A 26420-nucleotide genomic window follows, 5' to 3' on the forward strand; every position below is an offset into this window, starting at 1 on the left:
TAGGTGGATTGAAGATTAAGTGAAATACACCAGATTCTAATTGATAAAACACATTTCCTCTCATATGTAGAATCTATATTTTAAAAGGTTTTAGCTTGGCTGAGTGTGATAGCACATGCCATTAATCTTAATCTTAGCACTTGAGAGGCAGAGGCCAGCCTGGTCTATGCAGCAAATTCCAGGCCAGTCAAGGCTACATAGTGAGACGTCAAAAGGACAAAACTAAAAACCAGCTGTAAACTAGGCATGTGCAATCCTAGTACATTTAGGATGTGGAAGAGGATTAGGAGTTCAAAGTCACTGTCAACTATTCAAGGATTTAGGAACTTAGGCCAGTCTGGGACACATGAAACCACTCTCCTGCCCCTCTGCCCCCAAAAGAAACAAACATTAGCTAGTCATGGTGGCACATTACTGTAATCCTTGCACTTGGGAGGCTAAGGAAGGAAGATGTCAAATTCAGTGTCAACTTAGGCTTCACAGTAAGGAAGGGCTTGTTTCCTTAAACAAACAAAAAAAGAGCCCCATTATTTTGTAAATATATATAAATAAAAGCTGCCCCAAAAGATGAACTGAAGCGAACTCTGACAACTGAGCTTGTCTCAGCTGGGTCACGCACTTGAACTTGAGCTCTCAAATGGGCTCTGAAACTTAGGGTTTGATTCTACTCTTTTTGGGTGTTTGTAGTTGAATGGATAGTTTTAAGCAAAACAGCAGCCTTCTCTCCTAAACATCCTTAATATGAAGACTTTTTTTTTTTTTTTTCATTTTATGAGGCAGGATCATGTCACAAAGCCCTGGAAATTTTTTAATGACTTATTCATTTTTACTTTGTGTATTTGTGTTTTGCCTGCATGTGTATCTGTGTGAAGGTGTCAGATCCCTTGGGGCTGACACTTAAAGACAAGTGTAAGCTGCCATGTGGGTGCTGGGAATTGAATCCAGGTCTTTTGGGAGAGCCTTCAGTGCTCTTAACTGTTGAACCTCCTCTCCAGTCATAAGCCCTGGAATTTTCAATACACAACACCAGGATGGTCTCAAATTTGTGGCAGTTTTGTAAGTGCTGGAATTACAGGTGTGACAGGGTTGAGAACAACACCAATTCTTACCCTCTGACCACAGGCCTCCTAAGATGGTCACTCATGCTTCCTCATTGAGGAAGCTGAAGGCCACAGCTGGACTCCAAGGTAGCAGAAGGGGTATCCGTACCTAAGCACCATAGAGTGACGGTATTGTACTTCAAAGATGGGCATTATACCTGTAACTACAGCTTTAGGAAGGCTGAGGCAGGATTTAAGTTTGAGGCATTCTAGGCTACCCAGAATGTGTCTTAAAACTAAAAACCCTCATCAACAGCCTCGTTTGAGAACTTGTCATCTACTGGAATCTGTACCAAGAAAGGACCTGGGCTTGTGGAGAGTGCTTTAGACTGTCAGAGTGAGAAGCAGCAGAATGATGTCCAAAACAGTTGATTTCACAATGGGAGGAGGTTGCGAAGTAACCCTAGGGAACAAAGGGGATATAGGTATTATTTCATTTCTAGATACTTAAAGTGGTTGAAAACATCCCAAGGACAGAGTTATACTAGTGTGTTCTAAGAACATAATACTGACCTTGGCATAATGGAATGGAACTGCAATCAGAAGGCCAAGCCAGGAGGGTTTGTTTGAAGTTAGCTTGGGCTACACAGAGCTTGTCTCAAAACTAGAAACCCAAACGGTTGGGAATGTGGTTCAGATGGTACAGTATTTGCCAAGCAAGTAGGAAGCAGCACTACATAAACTGGGTGAGGGATAAGTCTGTATCAGCACTCAGGAGGTGGGAGATCACAGTTCCAGGCTAATCAACTTAGGGAGTTGACTTGGAGCTGATGTGGTAAACGTTATTCTAGCACCCAGGAGCACAAGGCAGAGAGTTTGAACCTGCAGAATAGAGACTAAAGCAAAACCAAAAATCTCCACAAACAAAACCCCATATTGCCTTGCCATCAGTTGTCCCTCACTGAACACACACAAAACCAGACTCACCATGAAATTGTCTTCTTCCCAAATACCCACTTCTTTTGTATTTCCACCTTAGTTGGCCATGTTGCCTCCAAGTTCCAACAGTCCTGTCTCCTCATCTACCTTGGTAAGGATAAATATGATTTATGTTCATACGCCATGGTAAATGTGCTATGGTCAGGACAACCTTCAGGAATCAGTTTTGTAGGTCAGTTTTGTGGGTCAGTTTGTCCATTCTGGCAGGAAGCCCTTGCCCTGCTGACCATCTTTCTAGTCCCTCTATGTATCCTGACTTCATCTATCCTCTGTAGTGCAACTGCCAGGATAGACCATCATCACCAAGTTTGCCTCAACTATTTTAACCTATTTTTATGGGCTGGAGAGATGGTTCAGCGGTTAAGAGCACTGACTGCTCTGGAAGCAACCACATGGTGGCTCACAACCATTTGTAATGAGATCTGATGTCCTCTTCTGGTGTGTCTGAAGACAGCGACAGTGTTGTACTCACATACATGAAATAAATAAATAAATAAACAAACCCTATTTTTATGTTTTGCCAGCACACATGTATGGGCACCACATGTCTGTCTGGTGACAGCAGAAGCCAGAAAAGGTTGTCAGAGCCCAGGAAATTACCAACAGTTATGAGTAGCCACTCGGGCGCTTACAGGTCCCATGTAAGATCAACAAGTGCTTTAACTGCTGAGCTCCCAATTATTTATCTCCTATCTACTCTTAGATATTCAGTCCTTTGGAGGCTCTCAGCTAAGTACCAACTCTACCTCTGCAGAAATCCCATCCCTTTCACTGCCAGCATATGGCATCATTTGTAATTTCCTGAGAAACTCCTGAATTTGCTATTGCCTGGCACACCCTCTCCTGTCTTTGCAGTCTACTTCTGGGAGCTATCATGAATCTTAAGGCAAATAACTCAAATCTCAAGATTTTCTTACCACAAAAAAATTTTTTAAGCTGTCTTAAATTTCTGTCATAAAACAACAACATATGAATGGTTTAGTTAGCAGAAAAATCACTGGAGTAAAATAATGAGACACACTCCAGAGAATACAAGTGCAGCTGCAGTGTGCACGTGGCATAGAGACTCTATGAGTAAACAAGAAGTGGGTGAAAAATTGTAATTTATTGAAACTCAACTCAAAAAATATAAGATGCTGTAGTGTACAATATATTACACAAAGCACCCTTGGGTGCACATTCAAGTCAAGAAAGAACTTCCTACCCTTTCCCTAGCCCTCCCACCCTGGGACTTTAATATATGTTCCATATACAATCATGCACACTTAATTGGAAAAAGGAAGCCCCAGTATATTTGATGTATTAATTAGCACCAAACAAGAGTACAGTTCCATTTTTTAATAAACAAACAAACAAACAAATAAACAAAAATCCCAATCAATAAACCAACTGGAAAGCTACTGGACGCCGCCAATACTGCTGACACAGATATTGTACATTCCTGTAAATACACAGCCTATTCTATCCTAAGCAAGTGTGGCTGATTCCCAGCCTTTGTTCACGTTAGCAAATGTCCCCATATTGCAGTGCTGGAGCTAGGTGCTTCAAAAACAACAGCGATTCAGGAACTTCCTACACAAAGCTCATCTGTCTTCTTAGTTGGAAACAAGTCTAAAATTGGTGTTGAGAACTTAGATCTTTCAAGGACAACCACAGGCCGAAGGTAATGAAGCTGTTTTAAGGCAAGTTCTCCACAGTCTGTTAATGCTTTGTCCAGCACAACCCTCAGGTTTTCCAAGGAAGGAACTGCTGTTGCTTCAGCTACTACTAATGGTGGGATTGTAGCCAGGTTCTCTGAAACTGGAGGGTCACTGGAAGAATGAGGTATGTCAACTTGAGGGTCGCTGTCATTCACTATGGTATCTGCCACAACATTCCCTGTCAAGTCATTACTGGGGTGAGAGGAGTTATTCAATGTTAAGTGCTCTGAAGGCTCCCAGTCATCAAAATCGTCATCCTTCTCTTCACTTTCCTGAATAAATTTCAGAAAGGAAGACTCAAATCCCATAGGCTTGTAAGTCTTCAGATCAAATGACCTGGGCTGAGAATGCTTTCTAAGATTCTCTTTTGGGACCTGGGGTGCATTCTTTACAGTGTTTTCTTGCCCTGAACTATGCTGCCCAGGTTCTTCTTTGATCCTTGGTAATGGCAGCTGGAAGTCCGTGAGATAAGTACCACTTTCTGTCCCACTGGGATTAGGTATGGGGCTTTCTATTTTACAGGGAGAAGACTGAGCTATATTACACTGTTCCAAAGAAGTGGTTTCTGAAGAATGGTTGCATTTCAAAGTTCCCCTGTACAGCAGACTGTGTGTGTCAAACACTGGGTTTATTTCTGAACACCCTTTCTGACTGTCATCTTGTTCAGCTGGGCAAGTAGAATCAGTGCTTGGGAGGGGCACACTGCTGTCTCCTGGGGCTTGGTTCTCTGTGCGCACCGATTCACAGCTAGTACTTTCCTCTTTCTTTACACAGGGCTCTACTTCTGAAGGGGGCTCGTCCTTAATTTTGGTACCATACTTAACACAAACCACAAGGTTCTCCAACTGCTGCTCTAAATAGGCACTGTTCATCTGGTGGGTACGTTTGTAATGCCTCACAATGCTGCTTTCCAGCTTCACCACAGACAAGCATCCCTGAACCATGCATGGGTATTGTGTGTGCTCAGAATGCTCAACACACATATGGATCGCTTCTGCTCTTGTTTTAAAGCTAATTGGAGCTTTTTTATCTTTGAGTAAGCCACATTTTTTAGCTTTAGTATTAAATGGCCTTTTGGCAGTCTGCTGTTCTTGTCCCTGTGTCTGTCCCTGCGTCTGCCCTTGCGTCTGTGTCAGTCCTTGTGCCTGAGTAGTCTGACATACCTTTTCACTCCTTAGAAGCCGCTCATTTGCTACTTTCTGGCTGCTGAACAAGTTGTCATAATAGTCCTTATGTCGGTAGTAGACATGCTGGAAGTAATTACTTCGATGGCTGAAAATCTGGCCACAGCCATTAAGAGTACAATGGATTTCATAATCTGAATGGATTTCTCCTTCAATATTATGCTGTTCCAACAGGTGGTGTTTCAACTTAGTGAATGAATAAAAAACAGCAGGGCACTGAGGCTGGTTACAAGAAAACCTCGCTGCAGACTCTGTCTCAGAAAGCACTTTAGACTCTTCAATGTGGTCTAGGTTATGAGAGTCACTGCAGTGCTTAGCCAGGGCCTTGGAGCACAGGAAGCGCTTGTTACAGTCCTTATATTTGCAAGCAAATAGCTTTTTACATTTTACAAGCTCCCTTTTGGTTCTTGCTTTGTCCTTCTCTAAGCATAACTGCTCTTTGTTGTACTGATGCACAGTTCTGTAATGGCGAATCAGGCCTTTTAGATTGGTAAATGAAGAGTTGCAAGTTTTGTGGATACAATGGAATGGTTTGTGGTACTTATTCAAAATATAGCACAGATTTCCTTTAGCAACAGTCCGCCTGCTTCCTCTCCCCTCTTTCTCCTCTCCCTCTTCTCTATGGCTACCTATTGGTGATGAGATACCAGAGATCTTACTTTCTGTTTCCTCACAAGAGGACTCCAAGTCTGTTTCTGAGCTGCATTCATCTTTTTTAGAATGACATTGAGTGGTCTCTGAATTACTGTTGGGACCAAGTTCTACAGAGCAGTCACCTTTCAGTCTGTCTACTGAGCATGGCCCTTCATGATCACATTTTTCACTGTCTAACAGTCTGTGAGTTGCCCTGTCACTGCCAATTTGATGTTTGTTTTTATAATGAATCCTAAGATGTGTTTTTCTCGTAAATGACCTTTGGCAGATGTGACAACGGAATGGGGAATATCGGTGCTGAAACATGGTTAACTGAAGGACCTTCTCTTTTGAATAGTTATGCTTTTTAAGATAATGCATTAACAAAGCTTCTCTGGTCACAAATTCATATTTGCATCCTTGAAGCTCACAGAAGAAAGGCTTTGCTGCCAACTGTGCAAGGTACTGACTTGGCATATTTTCATCCTGATTCTGAAGATTAAGGTCTGAAATGGAAGATGGGACTGACTGAAGAGACTTAGCACCACTTGATGGGCACCCCTGCAATGATCCTGAGAAAGAGCCATGTGCTATTGAGTTCTTCAAGCTTAAATGTTTCAGACGTAGCAGAAGTTCCAACATTGTATCCTCTGTACATGGCCTTTTAGAAGCACAAATGGAAGGTTCCGGGGAATAACCTTGATGTTCTCGTTTGCATTTTGTGTGGATACTGTGATCTGGACCTTCATCCGGGGAGTCACTGTTTGTATCAGAGCTGGGTTTAGGATCTGCATCAAACTTGTCAGATTCATTATGTTTGTCATCCAGGCAGTTAAAGAGGTCTTTTGTCTTTATCTTTCTTGGCTTGCAGTGGTATGGATGCACCTTCCGCAGATGTTTCTGCATCCCTCTTGCATTTTTGTAGGTGGAGCCACAGCCGTCAAAACCACAGGTGAATTTTGTTCCATCAAAACAAACAGCCACATTGGGGCACTTGCCTTTTAAACTGGAGGGAACAAAAACTTTCTCATGAGACAGTAACAGGTCCTGCATGGTTTCAGAGTGGTCTAGTGAGTCAATTAACTCCTCAGTTATTGATGTGGAAGAGCTGTGACTTAACTGATCACTAGAATTGCTGTCACTGTTGTCCTTCAGGGTTTCTGTGGTGTCTATGTGAGCACTAGATGACTCTGGACAGAAATGATGATCTTCAGGAGATTGGGACTTAACAGTTTGATCAAGTGGATGGGACTGGTCCACACAATCTTGCTTCCCACCCGTTACAAGTTCCTCCAGTTTCATTGATTTCTTTAATTCTCCATCTGGACTTTCAACATTATGCATGGAGAGGTGGTTCTGGTATTCAATTTTAGAATAATAGAACTTTTTACAGCCAAGGACATTGCATGTGTAGGATGCATCCCTGAAGTGTTGTGCTTCATGGTGATAAAGCTGGCCCAAGTCACTGAACACAATATTGCAGCCATTCAACTCACACTTGTAACGGAGGTCATCATGCTTCTGCTTGTGGTTAAGGAGTTCATTCACTGACCCAAACCTTGCATAGCAATCTATAGAGACACACATATAAGGTTGAGGACCACAATGCACCTGCTCATGCTCTCGTAGGTGAAAAGCTGACATGAAATGCCGCCGGCAATAAGTACACTTCTCTCTCCTATTTTTCATATCCAAATAGTGCTTGGCGTTTTCGTCATTATTTTGGTGTTCAGCTTTAAGATGCACGCTTAAATATTTAAACTGTTTGAACACACGGGAACAGTCTGTACCCGGACACGGGTACAAGTCTCTGTCTTGCAGGCGGCGGTCTTCTAACTTGCTAAATGTGACATATTCATGAGACTCTCCCCTGGCTTGTTCTGGATTTTGTTCCAGACTTCCAGTAGGACTCTTGGGATAAATACCCCTTTGAGAGCTTTTCAATAGTAATTTCTTTCTAGAACGGTGGCTTCTGCTTGGTGGCATTTTAACATGTTCCATTACGTGAGGAACAAATAGCTCTTTTCTCTTGAATTTTTTAATACAAACTGGACAGGTATATATTCCATCTTCCATGTGCATCTTGGAATGATGGAGAATCCTGGCCTCTATGCATTCCCGCTTACACAACAAACAGAAAAACTTATACTGAAGCCACCTCTGGTATCTCTCAGAGGAACCAATGGGCTTTTTGTCTCTTTTCTCCTTATTCTGATCTGCTAGACTTCTTCTATATTGTTTATCTTCTTTACTTTCATCATAGTCACTGAGAAATGACTCTAAGACATCTGTATCATTAATAGACATTTCATAGCCACTTAGGTCATCATCGGAATCTGAGGCTTCTTGTCCCAGGAGTTGGTGACAGTGTCGCTTCAAAGTTTTCCAGTCCCAAAATTCAGGATCAAAGGGCCAATGGGCTTTTAAAGCTAGTAAGAGCTCACAACGCAGGGAATTTGGAACTGGTGCATTTTCTTCATCAAATTTTTGATCTGGCTGCAAATACAGTTCTTCTAGCATATTGAATCCATCCAAACTGGGTTCAATTAAGAATTCTGTAAGCTGACAGGCTCGTCTGACTTCCAAATCTTCTGGTAAAAGACAGGAAATTGTTTTACAGACTGAAGCTTTCATTTCCTCATCTTCACTTGATCTGAGTTGAAGAGCTCTGACACATAATAAAATTGACACCCCAATGCCAGCATCTGGTGCCTGTAAGTAAAGGAGGAAGGAAAAGTCAGTCTTTTTATACATAAAGGATTACTTTAATTTCTGTTGCTAAGATAGTTTAATTTCTCATACTGGGTGGTGGTGGTGCACACCTTTAATACCAGCACTTGGGAGGCAGAGGCAGCATGATCTCTGAGTTTGAGGCCAGCCTGTTCTGTAGATCAAGTTCCAGGAAAGCCAGGGCTGCACAGAGAAATCCTACTTCTAGTGCCTCCCCATCCCCACTTATCTTCTCAAACTTTCAGAGTTCTTAGCACATGTTTACAATTCTAGCAGTTGGGAAGTTGAGACAGGAGGATTACTAGTGACCAGCTAGGGCTAAGTAGAGTTGGGGCTAGCCTGAAATGAACAAGGCCAGTGAGACAGCCCAGTAGATAAAGGCTATTTATTATTGATAAAGGCTAACTATAAGTTACATTATCATAACTGTAACATTCTTCAGTATGCTCTTCTGTTTACTGTGGAAGCAGGAATGCACAGAAGCCTAGATTCTCACCAAAGATGCACATGTAAGGTGGAATATATACCTGCCCAGTTTGTACTGATAAATTCAAGGGAACAGAACTATTTGTTCCATGAGTAATGGGGCACGTTAAAATGCCACCAAGCAGAAAAGTCCACTCTAAAACAACTTTAACAAACAACTAAAAATATAATACCACCAACTAAATAATCCTTTGGGTTCTCAAAATTCATCTGAAATCTTTTTTCCCTTTCAGACGAATGTATACATACCTTGAAGCTCCCTCCCTCAAATACTGGGATCACAGGCAGTGTCACCACACCCAGAGTCACATTTAGATGTCTCTTGTCTCAATACGCAACGGGCTGAATTAGATTGTAATTAGGAACAAGAAGGTGCATTTACAGTTTCTGCAGTTACACAGCATCGTATATTGTTCCAGTTGTTTTGGGACAGGGTCTTGGTATATGCTGTGCCACCAGGCACTGTTGATGATACTGTATACTCAAATAGATCTTACCCTTCAATGAAATAACCCATGAACCAAATATATATACAAATATAAATGTACATGGGTCCAAATGGAACAAGAACTCAATAAAAGATAAAAGAATGGTGGCATGCTGGGTAAAATGGATAGAGTTTAAACCTAGGTATTAACAGATCCCTGCAATCTCAGCACTGAAAAGGCTGAGGTGGGAAGATACAAGCAATCACACAAAGTAGAGAAAGAGGCAACACAGGTATACAAGTGCTTATACAGGTGGAGTTAAGGAACTTTTTGTATAAAAAACCATCTGGTTTTCAAAGTCAAAACACTTGTAATTGACCCTTCTCCAATTTCTTCTGAAAGAATTGTTTTATACATTAGTCAAAGGTGTAACCAAATCTGTTTTCCACAGAGAAAGAGAAATTAGACAAGTTCTCTAAAATAACTTCCTGGAAAGTAATTAAAGCTCACAAAAAGATATGATCACAAAACCCAAACATTATAGTATGCATCAATTTATGGAGAAGCTGAAATGAGATGTGACGCCGTGTGAGCCAAGAGGACTACTATGTGGTTGGCTGAGCAGTGATCAGCAGCAAAGGTCCCAGTCAGACTTTGATACAAGCTCCCAACTCCTCCAAGCCTCACATTCTTTTCTTCTTTCTACTTTTTTTCTCTTTTCTTTTCTTTCTTTTTCTTTTTGAAACAGGGTTTCTTTGTACCGTTGGTTGTCCTGGAACTTATTATGTAGACCAGGCTGGCCTTGAACTCACAGAGTTCTGCCTACATCCCCAGTGCTAGATTTAAAGGTGTATGCAACCATGCTTTGCTTTTGTTTGGGCTGAGGGAATGAACATACTTGCTCTGATTACTAATCATGTAGAAACTCAGATGACAGCCTTGGGCCATATCAAAGTACAAGCATCTTGAATACAGAGTCTTGCAAATCCTAGCACAGTTCACTACAATTCCAGTCCTGGGTTACTTGAGCAGAATTTGCTATTGCAGCTAACTTGAACTTTTGATGCTGTGTTTTGCCTCACAAGTCTTGGAGTTACAGACAGGTATGTGCTGCTTGATTTTTAAATAGTTACAAAGTCATCCATAACAATGAAACAGCCTAGCCCCTCTTGCAGCTGAATGACCCACATGCATGTACTGATACCTAGGTTAGGAAAGTGTATCATGGAGTAGTCTGTCCTTCTATTTCTTCTTTCCTGCTTTCTAAATGGACATACCATAGTCAAGGTTAGAAAAGTTAGGTTGCACAGCTTAAGACTTTGGTACTAAGCCATGTGTGTTTTATACATGTGGACCTGAACTGTATCCACTTTAAATTTATTTATTTATTTATTTATTTATTTATTCATTTATTTATTTTGTTTTTCAACACAGGGTTTCTCTGTGTAGCCCTGGCTATCCTGGAACTCACTCTGTAGACCAGGCTGGCCTCGAACTCAGAAATCCACCTGCCTCTGCCTCCNGTAGACCAGGCTGGCCTCGAACTCAGAAATCCACCTGCCTCTGCCTCCCAAGTGCTGGGACTAAAGGCGTGCGCCACCACGTGGTGGCGCACGCCTGGCCACTTTAATTTATATTATATTTCTATATGAAAAAAGGAGAATTTCCTGTGCATGCCCCAATGGATCTTAGTTGAGAAATCTCAATTTTAACAAGTTTACAACTTAATTCCCTTTCACCTATCACTTTAAATTTCTTCTGTCCTTCAGGTAGACATCATGTGAGGACTAGGCAAGGATATAGCCCATACCCATATCTGTGCTACAGTTTAAGTGGTAAATTCCTCAGCCTGTCCAAAACCAACAACTCTATTTCCCACCCAAAAGCCACCAACAAACAAACCCCTCCCCTTTCTCTGATATCTAGCAGCTTCCCCATTATTCTGTGTTTTTAAAAATCTGTAGATTCTAAATTAACTCTAAGTATCTATCACTGGTGGCTCATGTATATAATTTATGTTTTAGGAAAGCCAAACAGCAAAACTGCTTTGAGTTTGAAGCTAGCAAGGACTATATAGCAAGATTTTGCCTCAAAACAAACAAACAAACAAACAAACAAACACAAAAAACCCAACCAAACCCACCTAAATGGGGCTGAAGAGATGGCTCAATGGTTAAGAGCACTGGCTGCTCTTTGAGGACTGGCTTTGATTCCCAGCAGCCACATGGTAGCTCTGAATCATCTGAAAAGTATAGTTCTAGAGGATCCAACACCCAGTTCTGGCACAAGGCATGCATGTGATGCAAATATGGTGCAAAACCCCCATAACTGTAAACTAGTATTATTTTTCTAAGCCCTGTTTTAAAAAAAAGAGAGCTCTTCTTGATTGGTGTTCAGCTTTACAAAATCTCTTTCTCTCAAGCGTGGACTGAATGTGTAATTACGTTATGCATGTGGTATCAAAAGGGACTTTGCAAATATTGGTCTCCAATCAGTTGACTTTACACAAACTATACTACCCAGACTGGCTCTTTAAACTTAAGTCTAGACAGGACCAGTAAGATGGCTTAGTGGGTAAGAATACATTCCCTGGGAGCCACATAGGAAAGGGAAAACAATTACTCTAATCTTTACATAAGATGTGGTGTGTACTCACACAGACAGAAATAAATGTTTTTTGTTTTGTTTTTTTAAAGAGACATGAATCCAGTTTAAGAAGTCTAGGTCAGAAGCTGGAGAGATGGGAGACTCAGTGGTTAAGAGCACACACTGCTCAGTTTCAGAGGACCTGGGTTTAATTTCCAGCACCCACATGGCAAGTCCCATGATCCCCACTTCTCATCCTAGAATGATAGTGAGACAGGGAGAGGGAGTCAACTCAAAGTTAGTTTTAAAACCAAGAAGCCAGGCATGGTAGTACAAACAAGAAACCAGTACTGAGGAGGAGGCAGGAGGAGGAGGAGGCATTGGATTGCATCCTGGATTACATGAGACAGTGTCTCAAACCCCCCACACCAGACCCAGCCTGTGGCTCCTGAGAGGCCAGTGTGTACATCAGTGAGGCAGGGCCAACTCCACAATTTTAGATTCTCTTTATCCAACAAGAATTCTCTGAGAACTTGCCACAATCAATATGGAAAGCATAAACTACTCACTTCAGTCTGTATGACTCTAATCAGGCAAAATAAATGCTGTTGTGTTTTAGCTATGACACCAAACTGCCGACAGCGCTCCAAAAATGTCTCCAAAGATGGGTCGATTCTTCTTTGCAGTTTGCTCCAAAAGAGAGTCAGCTCCCTGTGAAGAAAAATAGCTGTATTAAATATTTAAACTTGTGTTTGCTGTCCCATTTGACTACTTTTATTCGAGTCAATGAAAGTAAGCTGACACTACATGCAACAGAAACTAAATGAAAAGCTGTCTATATGGGCAACACCATACATCCTGGAATTTCTGATTTCCTTCCTTGTCTGTGTAAAGCTAAAATCCAACTACTAAAAACAAACAAACAAACAAACAAACAACAAAAAAACCCAAACCAAACCAAAAAAGCTGGGGCGTGGTGGCGCATGCCTCTAATTCCAGCACTTGGGAGGCAGAAGCAGGTGGATTTTTGAGTTCGAGGCCTTCCTGGTCTGCAAAGTGAGTTCCAGGACAGAGAGCCATGGCTACACAGAGAAACCCTGCCTCAAAAAGCAAACAAACAAACAAAAACAAAACAAAACAAAACAAACAACCCCTCCCAACTACTTCCTTTATGATGCCATTAAGCTTCTTTTGTGTTCTAAAAGATTTAACTTTTGGATTAGTCTGCTTATATTGAATGAATTAAACCCTCTTCTAATGAGCTGGGCAAGAACCAAGGAAATCAGTGCAGCCTGTCAATCTGATGGCCCCACTAAGTGTTACTGAATGTTTAAGTAAAATGGTCTACAAAGTGACTTCCAGGACAGCCAGGGCTATGTAGACATTGCTCCCAAATGATGGAATGAATGAATAAAGAGTATCTTTCAAAAGATATATGTATGTGAAAGCTGGGAACATAGTTTAGTGGTATAATACTTGCTTAGTATGTACAACCCCTCCCCCAGTTCCTGTGTGTGTATGTGAAATCTACTAAATAAAGCCAATTACATATCATTATGAAGATTAAAGACTATGCAGTGTAAACCATCTTACATTTACTATCTAAAGCCAGCCATGCTGGCACATGTGTAACCCTGGTATTCTAGAGCCTGGGCTATTCACTAGGTAAGAAGCCAGCTGGAATGCAGAGCAAGACCCAATCTCCAAAACACACATACACAAAAAACCCTAAATAAAAGACTTCATTAAGGCTGGAGAGATAGTTAAATAATCAAGAGTTCTTGTTACTTTTGTAAAGGAACAGAGTTCTGTTTCTAGCATCCATGTCTAGAAATGAACAATAGTTTGTAACTCCAGCTTCAGGGGAACCTTACATTCTGTACTGGTCTCGGTATGCATGTACACATGTGAGCACACATGAATACAGATACACACAGACATACCCACATAGGTATGCTTGCTCACTGGTTTGAAAAGATGACTCAGACATTAAAAATATTTGCTGCTCTTGTAGAGGACCCAAATTTGGATGCCAGTACCCAAAACAGGAAGCTCCTAACTGTTTGTAAGCTCTAACCACCAGGAACCTGATGCCCTCTTGTGGACTTTGAGGGCACCCCACAACAAAAATGTCACTTAAACTTTGTTTGAAATGGGTTGTTACTCTGGCCTGTAGGCAGGCCAGCCTCAAGTTCATGGCACACCCTTTCCCTCAGATTCCTAAATTCTCATGAGCTGCAACTCCAGTCTTGAAATACTTTCCTAAACAAGAGCCATAGATTCCCTCTATCTTAAACACACAAAAGTGCCTGGCATAACAAATTAATCTTACTTAAACAGTAGTTCTGCAATTAAGCCTTTCTTAGTTAAATTTATTGTTATGTGTGGTGATTATTTGACTCCAATATCTAGACCCACCCCACAAAAAGGAAGAAAGGGTTTTTGTTGGACTCTTTTTAATTAGATTCTATTTCACTTTGAAAGAAGAAGCTTTTTAACAAAGTGTAACGTGACTAAGATTTTCTTTCTGTTTTTTTTTTTTTTTTTTCCAAGAGGAAAAAGGAAATCCCCATTAATCCCTCTCTGCTTCCAGCGAACAGCATTAATCCTAGAAACAGCTACAGGTTCTGGCAAATGGTGGCTGAGTAAAAAGAAATGGGGGAGGAAAAAGACCACTGTAAGAGAAAAGTTGTGTCAAGAACACTAAAAAATTGTGGGAGGAGGCTGGGGAGATGGTTTTGTGTGTCAAGTCCTTGCTGTACAAGAATGAGGACTTGGATTTGGATCCCCAGCACACATGTGAAGGGCTGGGTGTGGGGAACACTAGAGTCCCAGTACTGGGATCCTGGAAACAGAGGCTCCCCATGCTTGTTGGCCAGCCCAGTCAGCCTAATTGGAAAGTGCTGGGTTTGCTGAGAGGAAGCAGGGAAAGCAGGTGGAAGACAACTGACCTCTGCTCTCTAAGCACAAGTACTCAGGAACATACACACAAATAGGAGGAAAGGCCTGAAGCTGGGTGTGGGTGTGATGCCTCACATCTGCATAGGCAGTCTCTTATATTTAGGACCAGCTTGGGCTACAGATTAAGACCCTAGCCCAAATAACCAACAAGAAATAAAAGCACAATGTGTACGTGTGTTTTTGAAAATACTTAGAAATCTTCAGTCATCCAAACATGAGGACCTGACTTGAATTCCCTGAACTCATGTAAAGACAGATGCAGAAGTATATGAATCTGTAGTTCTGGTGCTTGTTCCAGGATGCCAGGAAGAGAGAGAATTTCTAGAAGTTCCCAGGCCAGCTAGCCCAGCATACGTAGCAGCAAAGAACAAGAAGATAATGTTCTACATACGATTTTTTTTTTTTTGGGGGGGGGGGAGGAAAGACTTTATTTCATCTTACAGGTTACAGTCCATTATTGAGAAAAGATACTTCAGGAACTCAAAGCAAGAACCTGAACTAGAAATCCTGGAGGAATCTTACTTACTAGCTTACTCCTAGGTTCACATTTAGCTTCCATTCTTATACAGCCCAAACCCACCTGCCTAGAGATGGCAACACCTCCAAGTGGCTGGTCCTTCCAACATCACTTTTAGTAAATATCTTATAGACATGGCCACAAGGCCAATCTGGTCAAGCTAGTCCTCCCTACATACGATTTTAATAACTAACTTTTGAACTCAAAATTATACCCAGGCATAATGGTGAGAGACAGAGGCAGATCTGGGTCTCTGAATCTGAGGCCAGCCTGGACTACCCCGTGAGATGGACAACAGCCAGGGCTATGTTGAAAGATTCTGTCTCAAAAGTCTAGATACAACTAACTAGCAGATGCTTTTACTATTGAAAACGAAATATATTTAACCATACCAAGAAAAATTTAGGTTTTGTTTCTCAAAAAGACAGGGTTTCTCTGTATGCCCTGGCTGACCTGGAACTCACTTTGTAGACCAGGCTGTCCTTGAACTCAGAAATCCGTCTGCCTCTGCCTCCCAAGCGCTGGGATTAAAGGTGTGCGCCACCATGCCTGGCTTAGGTTTTGTTTCTAATCTACATGCTGAAGCTAGAATTTCTAATCTCCAGATTCCTGGTGGGGGGGAAAAAAAAAGATTTTATCTGATTTAATGATAAAACATCTCACTGCTATTTAACAATTTGTTTTATTTATATTATTTCACTCTGGTAAAATGCCTACAATGATTATTAAGACCTGGGGTCCATATTCCTGTGTCTCTTTGCTCATAGGACACACACATGTGGTGTCATGGACTCAGTGACAGATTACAACTTGCACTTTAGTCTGTGTTATGTGGCTGTGGCCCACAGCAGCTCTTCTCCGTGTAAAGCCCTAGGCTCAGAGCTTGGTTAGTGGGACCAGGAGAGCAGAGTGCTGGAGGTCAGCTTGGGATATGGAGACGCTGGCTCAAAACAAAATAAATTGTTTTGTTTGAGTGAAAGGAATGTACTCAAGTAAGAAGCAAAACTTTTGGGCTTGTGCTTTATAACTTCAAACTTGAGACTAAGAAATCGTAACATTTCTCAATCACTGATTCTACTGCCTCATACTGTAATGAATGATGGGGTGAGGTAATTTACAGGATATAAATAAATGCTTCTATATAAATGGTAGACAAAAAAATGAAGTGGAAAGTGAAAACCTTTACTCGGTTAATCTCCACAAGCATGACATGGCTAATGGGTATAGCTATGCACTCATGAGACACACACTCCCTTTCCACTCTAAGAAAACCATACAAATAGATAAAGCAGCTCCAGAGGGAGACCAATCAAGGCTCCCAAGTACATGTAAGGTCTTTACTAGATTTTCTTAAAAAAAAAAAAAAAAAAAAAAAAAAAAAAAAAAGTGAAAAAGCAGAAGCTCAGCTTTCCTCAAGCTGGCACCTTCCTCAGCTGCCCAGTGCAGTATTTTCATAGCTGACAAGTATTTCCTGCCTATCAAGTTTATCTAATAAATCTAATACATTTAGAATTAAGAGTCTATGTATATATATATATATATATATATATAGTAACTAAGCATTCTACAGGCATACATAAACAAAACTAAATAAAAAATAATGCAATGTCATCTACATGGTACCAAGGTTGCAAATCAAATAGGCACTCAAAGGGACTTCCTTTTGTAATGCAAATTTTAGCTAGACTCCTAGGTAATCTAATTTTTTTCATTAATGGATTTCTAAATTAGAGTAAGTTACAACCAGAAGATATTAATAAATGTTAAGGGGAAATAATCTTTCTTTTTGTTCCATACTGACATAATGCTAATGCTGCTTCAAGAAAGAGGACATCTATGGGAGTCATGAGACAACCATCCACAGGACCAAGACCTTTCCTTTTCTACATTATACTAATGGCATTTTTATTTAAATGATTTTATTGTGATCAAGATTTTATTTATGTGCTAAGACTTACATCTCATGCAGATCCTAAATCCCAAGCTATATACTAACAAACAAAGTATATACCAAGTGTGTGTACTTACCAAGAACAATAGACACTGGCCGTTTGGAGCTGCTGGGTAAGGTAAGTAGTACAAAGAACAAATGCTGTGTGATCCTGACCCTCAGACTCCAGGTTACATATGATGTCTAATACTTCTTTGCAGTCCACCTTTGCAATCTATCAAAGAAGGAGATGACTAAGTTAGAGGAAAATGGTAACTTTTTCTGTAACACTTTATCTTTGGTAATTTCTTTGACAAGAATGAGAGGCATGGTAACTATTTTACTAGGTAAAAGTAAAATCTGAGTAGTAGAGCACTGATGCTTCATTTATCAAACTATTAAGATGAGAAAGGCATGGGCATTTTGTAAAGAAGCTCCTATTTGTTCTTTATTAACATGGACACAAACATTCTACAGCCTTAAAGTATTCACAAACACTGCTACCATAGGAGTTAAATTCTTTCCATCACCTGGTTACTTCCATCAGAAGTTATATCCCTTTTCTCCTCTCCTCTAAAACACCACCAGTGCTGAGTAGTGAACGCAGGGGCTTAACGTAGTGCTCAACCATCACTCTACAATTGAGTTTCATCCACCTACCCTCATTTAGTAGAAATAAGAATGTTTACTAAGTGCACTGCAAAGGGAAGAAGACTGGCCAGTAACAGAGTACTGCCCACCACTCCTCCCTATGAAACAGGGTCTTATTAAGTTGCCCCAGGAGGCCTCAAATTTAAACTCATAAAGCTCCTTAGTAGCTGGGAAATGTCCCACCCCATCCTGTCTCCTCTCTTCCTCTTATGAAACTCCTTATCCTAACTTTAAAGACACTCAACGGGTGACCTATTCACTTTCCCTCCTTCTTCCTGGACGTGAATAATCCCCTCAAATGCTGCAAACCTTTACTTCCTAGAGTTCTGAAACCAGTTAATTCCCCCCTCCCCCATCCCGTTCTCTTGCAGATTTGTTTTTTGAGATAGGGTTTCACTCTGTAGCTTTGGCTGTCTTGGAACTCACTATGTAGAGCAGGCTGGCCTTGAATTCATAGAGAACCACCGTCCTGTACACTCAGCTTGGCTCCAAGAACTCTTTCAGTTCAGACTTTGTCCTAAATCTCACATGACCAACAACCCCTAGCTCTTCCCTTTTCAATGCTGGATTGCAGGAGTGTGCCACTATGCTTATTCTGTTTTATTTTTAAAATGGGCTCTGGGTATTAAACTCTGGTTTTCATTCTTGTATAGCAAGCACTTTACTGCCTTAGTTATTTCTACAACAGTCTTTTTAAACCCTCTTTTGACATAGGGTCTGCTCTGCTCTGTCCTGGAATTCACTATATAGCTCAGGCTAACTTGAACTCACATCAATTCTAATCCTTCAGTTTCCCAAATGCTGGAATTACCAGCATGAGCCACTTCCTTGGATTCTTGAACATTATGTTTGCCTCTGCAGTGATCCTTCTAGTCCAATGAGCTATCAACCAAAGTTATCAACACTAACCCATGGTGCATGCCTTTAATCTCAGCACTTGAGGGAGTAGGGGTGGAGCAGCAGAGGCAGGTGGATCTCTGAGTTCAAGACCAGCCTGGGCTACACAGAGAAACCTTGTTTCAAAAAACCAAACAAAAAAGACAAAGAACCCCAAAGCAAACAAAACAAAAAACAACAACAAAAAAGTCCAAACTCTTATCAAACCCTAGGAAAATGCCTGTTCAGAACTGTTTAGGGCTGTGGTTACAGCGCTGTGGTTCCTTGACCCTCTAGCAGACATGAAGCCCTGGGTTAAAAACTATTTTAGAACTCTACTTTAGGAGTAAAACACTTAAATACTTAAGTCTTAAATTCTTCACAGCCTTTCTAACTTAGTGTATTTCTTGATTATACTTAATTCCCCATATGACCATATGGAAAAAAAATACAAGTATTAAGATTATAATTTTAAAGCCATGATGGTGGCTCATGCCTTTAATCTGATCAGATGGTTTTCTGTTGTTTAACAAAATCTCAATCAAAAGCTACACCTAGATTTCTATGTTCCTGTTTACTTTTCTACTCCAAACTGAAGTCCCACTGGTCCTGTTTAAATGTATTTGCTCTGTGTTTGTCACTTATACTTAGTGACTGTGTCAATTCCCAACAGAGTTAGTTAGACTAGTGAGTAAATTAGATCCTGTTTATATTTTCTTGTCTCCATCAAGAGAAGAAATAAGTATTTGTTCTTGTGCCTTCCAACTCTAAGAGCCAGAGAATATGTAGTTCACTCACATTCAAACCAAACAGTTTCTGCTATGATTAAGTACCTCCACTACTGTAGCACAAAAGCAGCCAGAGACAGGAAAGGGCCAAGAGTGACCGTGCACCGGAAGACTCAAAAATCCACTCACATACAAATGGTGGAATGAGAGAACGGTCTTCCACAAGTTGTCTTCTGACCACCTCACATCTAAGCACCATGCAACAACATGCTGGGTACACACATGTGCATGCACACACACTCATAAATAAATAATAAATGCAATCTAATAAATTTTACTTAGGGACAAGAAAGATAGCTCAGTGGTTAAGAGCACTGGCTGCTCTTCCAGAAGTCTCAAGTTAGATTCCCAAAGCCCAGATGGTGGCTCACAATCATCAGTAACTCCAGTTCCCGAGTGTTTGACACTTTCATCTGACCTTCACAGGCACTGGCATGCATGTGGTGCAGACATGCAGTTAGGCACAGCTCTAGCACACATTAAAAAAACAAAAACAAAAACAAAAAAACCAACCCACAAATCTAAAAGACATTTTAATTAGTACCAATGACTTCTCATTCAATTCGGTTTCAACAAGGAACTGCAAATTCCAAGGTATTCTGTTATTTAGATCCCCCAGTTCCTAATTTGTCTAACTATGCATTGGCAATGAATTCTGGTTTTCACATGACCCAGTCAATTAATCTTAATTGTATGTGTTTGGCAAAATGGTCCCCAGCAGAGGTTTCTCATTACACACACCCATTACTAGGATACCCACAGGTGCTGACATACAAAAAAACTTTTATTCCCAGCTGTTCCTCAGGTTAATTTAACTCTTCTCCTGAAAGTTGAAAATAGAGTAAAAATTATGCTATATTAGAACATATGCTGATTAAAAACACCAATTAGTGAACATGTAGCAAGTAGTTTTCCAAAGTAAGGGCTCTTTATAATTCTATTGTTAACTAGATGAAATTAGTGCTTCTTTTAAAATAATTTTTGTGTGATAAATGTCTTTGTCCTGATAAATCTAACAAATTAATTCAAATTACAAGAAATATTAAAACTACATTTATCTTATATTTACCTAATATGTGTGAAGCCCTTGGGTTCAAGTCTCAATGCTGAAGAGGGGCAGGGGAGACACTGCTCATCACTTTCCACTCAATGGAAGTAAATGGCAGAGGAAAGACAGCTGAACTGCCTTTTAGTCTGACTTCAGACTATCATTAGCATAATACACACAGGACATGACCATTTTGGCTTCACTGGTAGAAAACAGAGGACTGTTATCATGGAGACTGTCATTTAATGGTGGTAACACTGTAAATTTTAAGTATTATAAGAATTGGTAAACATTTGGCAAAGGGGACAGAAGAAAATACTTTCAGCCTTTACCAAACAGTTTCTGCTATTGAGTAACCCACTACTGTAGCACAAAAACAGTGAGAGACAGGAAAGAGCCAAGAGTGATTGTGCACACGAAGACTCAAAAAACAGATACAGGTAGGCATGCTGGTGTATGCCTACAGTAACTCCACTACTTGGGAGGCTGAGAAGTGGACTAAGAGTTTGAAGCTAGTCTAGATTACATAGAATGTTCAGTGTTACCTGAGGTAGACAAAGAACAAAACAAACAGAAAACAGGTACAGCCACATGTCATAGAATGTTTCAACTATACAGCATAAAGGGTAGCACCTGCAACATAGCCTATGTGGGTAGTACATTAATGTTATCCAGATTATGTAACTGCACTACAGTGCTGGCACAAAGATGAGACTGCCTCATGACACATTTTCCAGATGTGTGTCTGCCAATCCAGATACGTTGTAGAACAGCAGCAGACCCATTTCCCATGGAGGTACCCTGCAAACGCAGCAACCTCACAAATGAACCAATTACGGTAACTTCATGAAAAATCCCGTTTACTTACTTAGTTGTTTAACTGACTTAGCAAATACTGGGCAAGTACTATTATCAGAGTTAAAACTTAGCTCCTTAATCTGTTATTAATAAACCAAGAAAGATCATGGATAAAAAAAGCTGACAGCTACACGTATAATCTTCAACACATGCACAGTCCAAGGTTCAACTGCAGCACCATTAAAACAACAAGCACTCATAAGCTGACTATCTTCCCAGGCTTTCCTGGCTCCTCTACTCACTCCTCTGGGGGGGTCTCTGAGAAGGCGACATTGGCCTCCAGCTCCGAGGGCTTGAATTATAGGTGTGCACTACCACATACTATTATTCTGAGTATCTTGAAGCCATATACTACTTTGCTTATTGTCCCTATTTCTAGCCTATCAGTGAATGCTGTTGTTTCTCACAATCTCTTGTCCTAACCCTAATATAATACACTATTCTTTAAATCAAATTTCCCCAAAATATCATACGTTATCACGTGTTACCTTCAAAGTTGAGTCTGAACTTTATCCAATCTAAGCTCTAATCATTTGTTTTGGAAGACTTCCTTTCGTCAAGCCAACAGATCTTATTTCTTACAAGATCTTAACTCACATGCTCTGGCTCACACAGGTCTTCACTAGTGAGTTACTGAAAGCACAAGTTAATTTCTATCTCTTATTACAAGTCAGTTGTTCCTAACACATTCTATCCATCTAACTTTACTTCAAGGTTCAACTCAGGCACCAGCTTCTCCATAGAGCTTGTAAATGGTATTTACATGGATAGTTTTCAGAACTACTTCTGTATTGAACACAGTAGCAGCTTAATATTATTTAGCACTTTTCTTTCTATAATTGTTTCTAGCAAATAATGCTATATGAACTCTGTATTTGCCAATGCCCAATACAATAACAGAATTAAAGTAGGTTTAAATTATGATTAAAGTTAAAGATAAGTTATTATATGATGAGGAGGAAATCAAATCCAAAGTTAGACTTTTTGCTGCTACTTCTGAATTTTTCTCACAAAGTCTCAAGTACCGAGATTAATGGCTGCTTCTTAATTTGTTTTCTGAACACAAAATATTGCAGTTGGTATAAGGTCAATATCTGAACTTACCAGATACTACAGCCAGCCAACCAACCAAACATATGCTTTAAAAAATGTGAATTAATTCATACAAGGCCAATCATCTCTATGTATACACACGACAGTGCTACCCTTCCTATCTTCTCAATTGCTTCTCTCTAGTACTGCAGGTTAGATCCAAAGAATCCTTATTATAGAGTCTATATTTGTTCAGTGTCTATCTATGGTGTGGCAAGAACTGATTCTTTTTTAAAAATGTGCATTTGACACAGAAGCCAGAGAATGACTTTGGGTGTTGACCTCATGAGCACTATCAACCTCTCGTGAGTCGTGAGTCTAATCTCTCATAGCTTGGTAACACACCAGTTAGGCTAGTTGGCTGGCCACGAACACACAAATAAACATAAATAAAAATAAATCTTTAAAAAAAATGTTAAAGACGGGGGGGGGGGCGGTGGAAGCACAGGAGGGACAAATGTTTAGCAAAATGCTTTTTGTAATTATATTTAAGATTGCAGTGGGAAGTATGGAAAGACAGATGGTGTGAAACAGTTCAGCTTTTGATTTCTTTATGACACAATACTTATACTCAATTAAGAGTCATTGAGACAATCTTAGTTTTGGAAAACTACATTCAGGTGTTCACATCACCAAATAGCTGCTTCACCTCTGCATGATATCTAGACACTGTCTAGGTCCACATCTCAAAACAAAGATGACCAACTCTGTCACTACACACATACTATGCACCACCAGACAATCTTCCCAAAAACAAGTACTCTGAAGTTTTAATGTTACAGGTTCTACTCTTCCCACTAGGATACTGCTAAGTATGTAAATGCTTAAAAAAACAAAACGAAAGGAGGAAGTCAGTAGGAAGATAAAGATTAATGGGAGTCTGGGTGGAAGGACAAGCTTCTAGAGTCAGTCCAGTAGGAAGTACCTTAAACATCAACAATGTAGGTGACACACCTCTCAGAATAGGGAGGTAAGAACTGAGCTAAAGGATAATTTAACCACTTCAAATAACTATTGACCCAAACACTGGTCTAGAATTCAAATGAAGAGAAGCTGGCTTTATAACACTGCATTATAGCAGATATTTATTGAAAACAGGGTAGAAGAGAAAATATGGAGCATTATTTTCTTTTTTAATTTCTTTGTGTATGCCTACATATGTGTGTGCATCTATGTGTGCAGCATGGAATATATGCGGAGGTCAGAAGACATCATTTAGAAGTTGGCTCTCCTCTTCCATCACATGAGATCCAAAGATGAAATGTCAGTGCCTCTGCCCACTAGCCATACATCTAAGTAGTCTCTAAGGCATTACTTTACATTGGACCATGATGAAGGCCTCTTTGACAAGGAAGGTACTATGAGGTAAGAGAGTAGCCATGCAGAGTGACTTGCAAGCACAAACCTCTATGAAAAGAACACACTTGGCTTGCTCTTAAACCTTATCAAAATAGCTGAAGAGCTATGAGCATTAAGTTAAGATAGTTAAAAACAAAAAAAGCCAACCAAACAAACAAAAAAAACAACAACAGACATTGGCCACAGCAAATAGAATAAAGGCTTTTAGATTTAACCTGAGAAAAATGGAAAATTATTGGAGGGTGTGGGCAGAAAATGGCCTGACCTAAGCACTAAAGGGATTTTACTTCAAGAGAGTAAAATGTAGAGGCCATCAGTGAGACTACATACAACAGTTCAGAGAGGCTTCGTATTCATCCTGACATCTCTGATTCCTCACATATTATCTGAAATGAATCATCAGATATATATCAACAAGGATAATGTGTTACTATTGTATTATTACAATTACATGGAGTCTCATGTATACCAAGCTGTCTTCAAACCTACTGTAGAAGAGAATGACCTTGAACTTATCTTTCTGTCTCAGCCTCACCCTAGTGATTGGATTACAGGTTTGCAGCACCATGGCTGGTTTATATGGTATTGAGTACTGAACCAAGAGTTTCATGCCTGCTACATAAGCATTCTAAGAGCTAAGCTCCTATCACATTATTATTTTCAATCCTGTACTATTGATAGTACAGCAAACCCAGATTTGAATCCCAGCATTACATTAAGCTAGCCAACATATTTTAATTGGAACTTCTTATCAACAAAAAGGAACTTTGTCAGAGATGTGAAACTAAATGTGAAAAAGTATAGAGTATGCCTAGCCTACAAGGAGCTATGTATTCACTAATCTTTCCACTTCTGACATGGAGAACATAGTTGAAAGGCAACTGACTTCACTCATGGGTTTATTTTTAGTTGCACTGAGGATCAGTCAGGAGGCCTTGCTTAATACTAGGTAAATGTTTAACTATCTTTACTCCTTTCTGACTTCATTTAAAAGCAAGCTCAAGCCAGTCTATGGTGACATATTCTGCAACCCCTCATTAGGGTGCGGAGGCAGGAGTATGGGAATTGGTGGCCAGCATGGGCTACAATGAGCTTAGTCTAAGACCAGCCTGACCAACCCTGTCTCAAAACTTAAACCAAAGTAAAGCTCAGGAAGTCATAAAGGCAATCATGGTCTTAATAGTAATATCAGAAACTTAGTCAGTGGGGTACTGCAACATTTAACCAAAGGGAAGCAAAGTCAAAAGGAGAAGGAACAATCACTGAAGAGCTAGGAAGTCAAAGTGTTTGGGACCTTAAAAAGACACGGGAAAATGTCAAGAAGACAGACTGGTCAAATGTCATATTATAATGTCAGTTACTGGTGGGAGTGGTAGCTCATCCCTTTAATTTCGAGTACTGGGGAGGCAGGGGACAGCCAGGGGCTATAGAAAGACCTTGTTTCAAAAAAAAAAAAAAAAAAAAAAAAAAAAATTTAAAATAAAAAAATAAAAAAAAAAAAAACAAACAAGAAGCCAGATTCGGTAGCAGGAGAGTCACAAGTTGAAGGTGACAGGAGGTAGTACCTGGGAATATAGCTCAGTTGGTANGTCAAGAAGACAGACTGGTCAAATGTCATATTATAATGTCAGTTACTGGTGGGAGTGGTAGCTCATCCCTTTAATTTCGAGTACTGGGGAGGCAGCTGAGAGGCAAGGGCTATAGAAAGACCTTGTTTCAAAAAAAAAAAAAGAAAAAAAAAAAAAAAAAAAAAAAAAAAAAAAAAAAAAAAAACAAACAAGAAGCCAGATTCGGTAGCAGGAGAGTCACAAGTTGAAGGTGACAGGAGGTAGTACCTGGGAATATAGCTCAGTTGGTACAATGTTTGCCTAACATATATGAAGCCCTGCCCTTGATTTCCACCAGTACTAAATAAAACTGAGATTGGTGTCGCACACCTATGAACTTAACACTCTAGTGGAGGACCAGGAGTTCAAGGCCAACCTAGGCTACATAAGACTCAGTTGGGCACGGGAGTGGAGAGAACGAATAAGAAGAAATATGAAATGTCCTGAGAGGAGAAAAATATTTCACAGTAAATTCACACTGAAACTTAACTCAGTGAGTAGGCCAGGACAAGAAACTGGAGTCATTGTAAGAGGAAGTAGGTGCCAAAGATTTCCAATAGAAGGAAGGACTATCAGTTATCCTCTAGGACAGTAAAGAGTGAATGAGAGATCTGCTATCGAGTGAAGAAGTTAGTGTGAAGAAGAAGAACTGTCTGCCTCCAATAACAAAAGAGGTGCACACACAGAGTAAAGGAGGTGAGCAGACATTCAGGAATGAAGTACCTAAGTTTCTACAGAACAACAGGGAGAAGCGCAGGTTTCAGAGATTTCCTACGAAGGTGGGTGGTTAAGTAGACTAAAGAAATGCATATAGTGCGACTAATGTAAAGATGAATTAGTTGGTAAGCCTTCTCAACTTGTCTGCCCAGTGGATAGATCCAGGTAAATACAACAGAGCAGGTAAAGACTTGAGGTAGTCAGAGAGATACAATCAAGGCCAAGAATAA

The 26420-nt window shown here is 40.2% G+C and overlaps 1 protein-coding gene across 1 annotated transcript in view; it reads right to left on the reverse strand.

Annotated features, from left to right (window-relative positions):
• Positions 1-3125: 3125 nt before the first annotated feature.
• Rlf (rearranged L-myc fusion) overlaps positions 3126-26420 on the reverse strand; it is a 63311-nt gene continuing 40016 nt past the window's right edge. The window contains exons 6-8 of the mRNA XM_021199634.2: positions 17293-17429; positions 12356-12497; positions 3126-8268 (exon numbers count right to left, since the gene is read on the reverse strand). Of these exons, the coding sequence (XP_021055293.1) occupies positions 3601-8268; positions 12356-12497; positions 17293-17429 (4947 nt within the window). The 3' untranslated portion in view covers positions 3126-3600. The remainder of the gene's footprint in view (positions 8269-12355; positions 12498-17292; positions 17430-26420) is intronic.

The sequence above is a fragment of the Mus pahari genome, chromosome 6 (assembly GCF_900095145.1).
Source record: "Mus pahari chromosome 6, PAHARI_EIJ_v1.1, whole genome shotgun sequence".
Classification (NCBI taxonomy): Eukaryota; Metazoa; Chordata; class Mammalia; order Rodentia; family Muridae; genus Mus; species Mus pahari.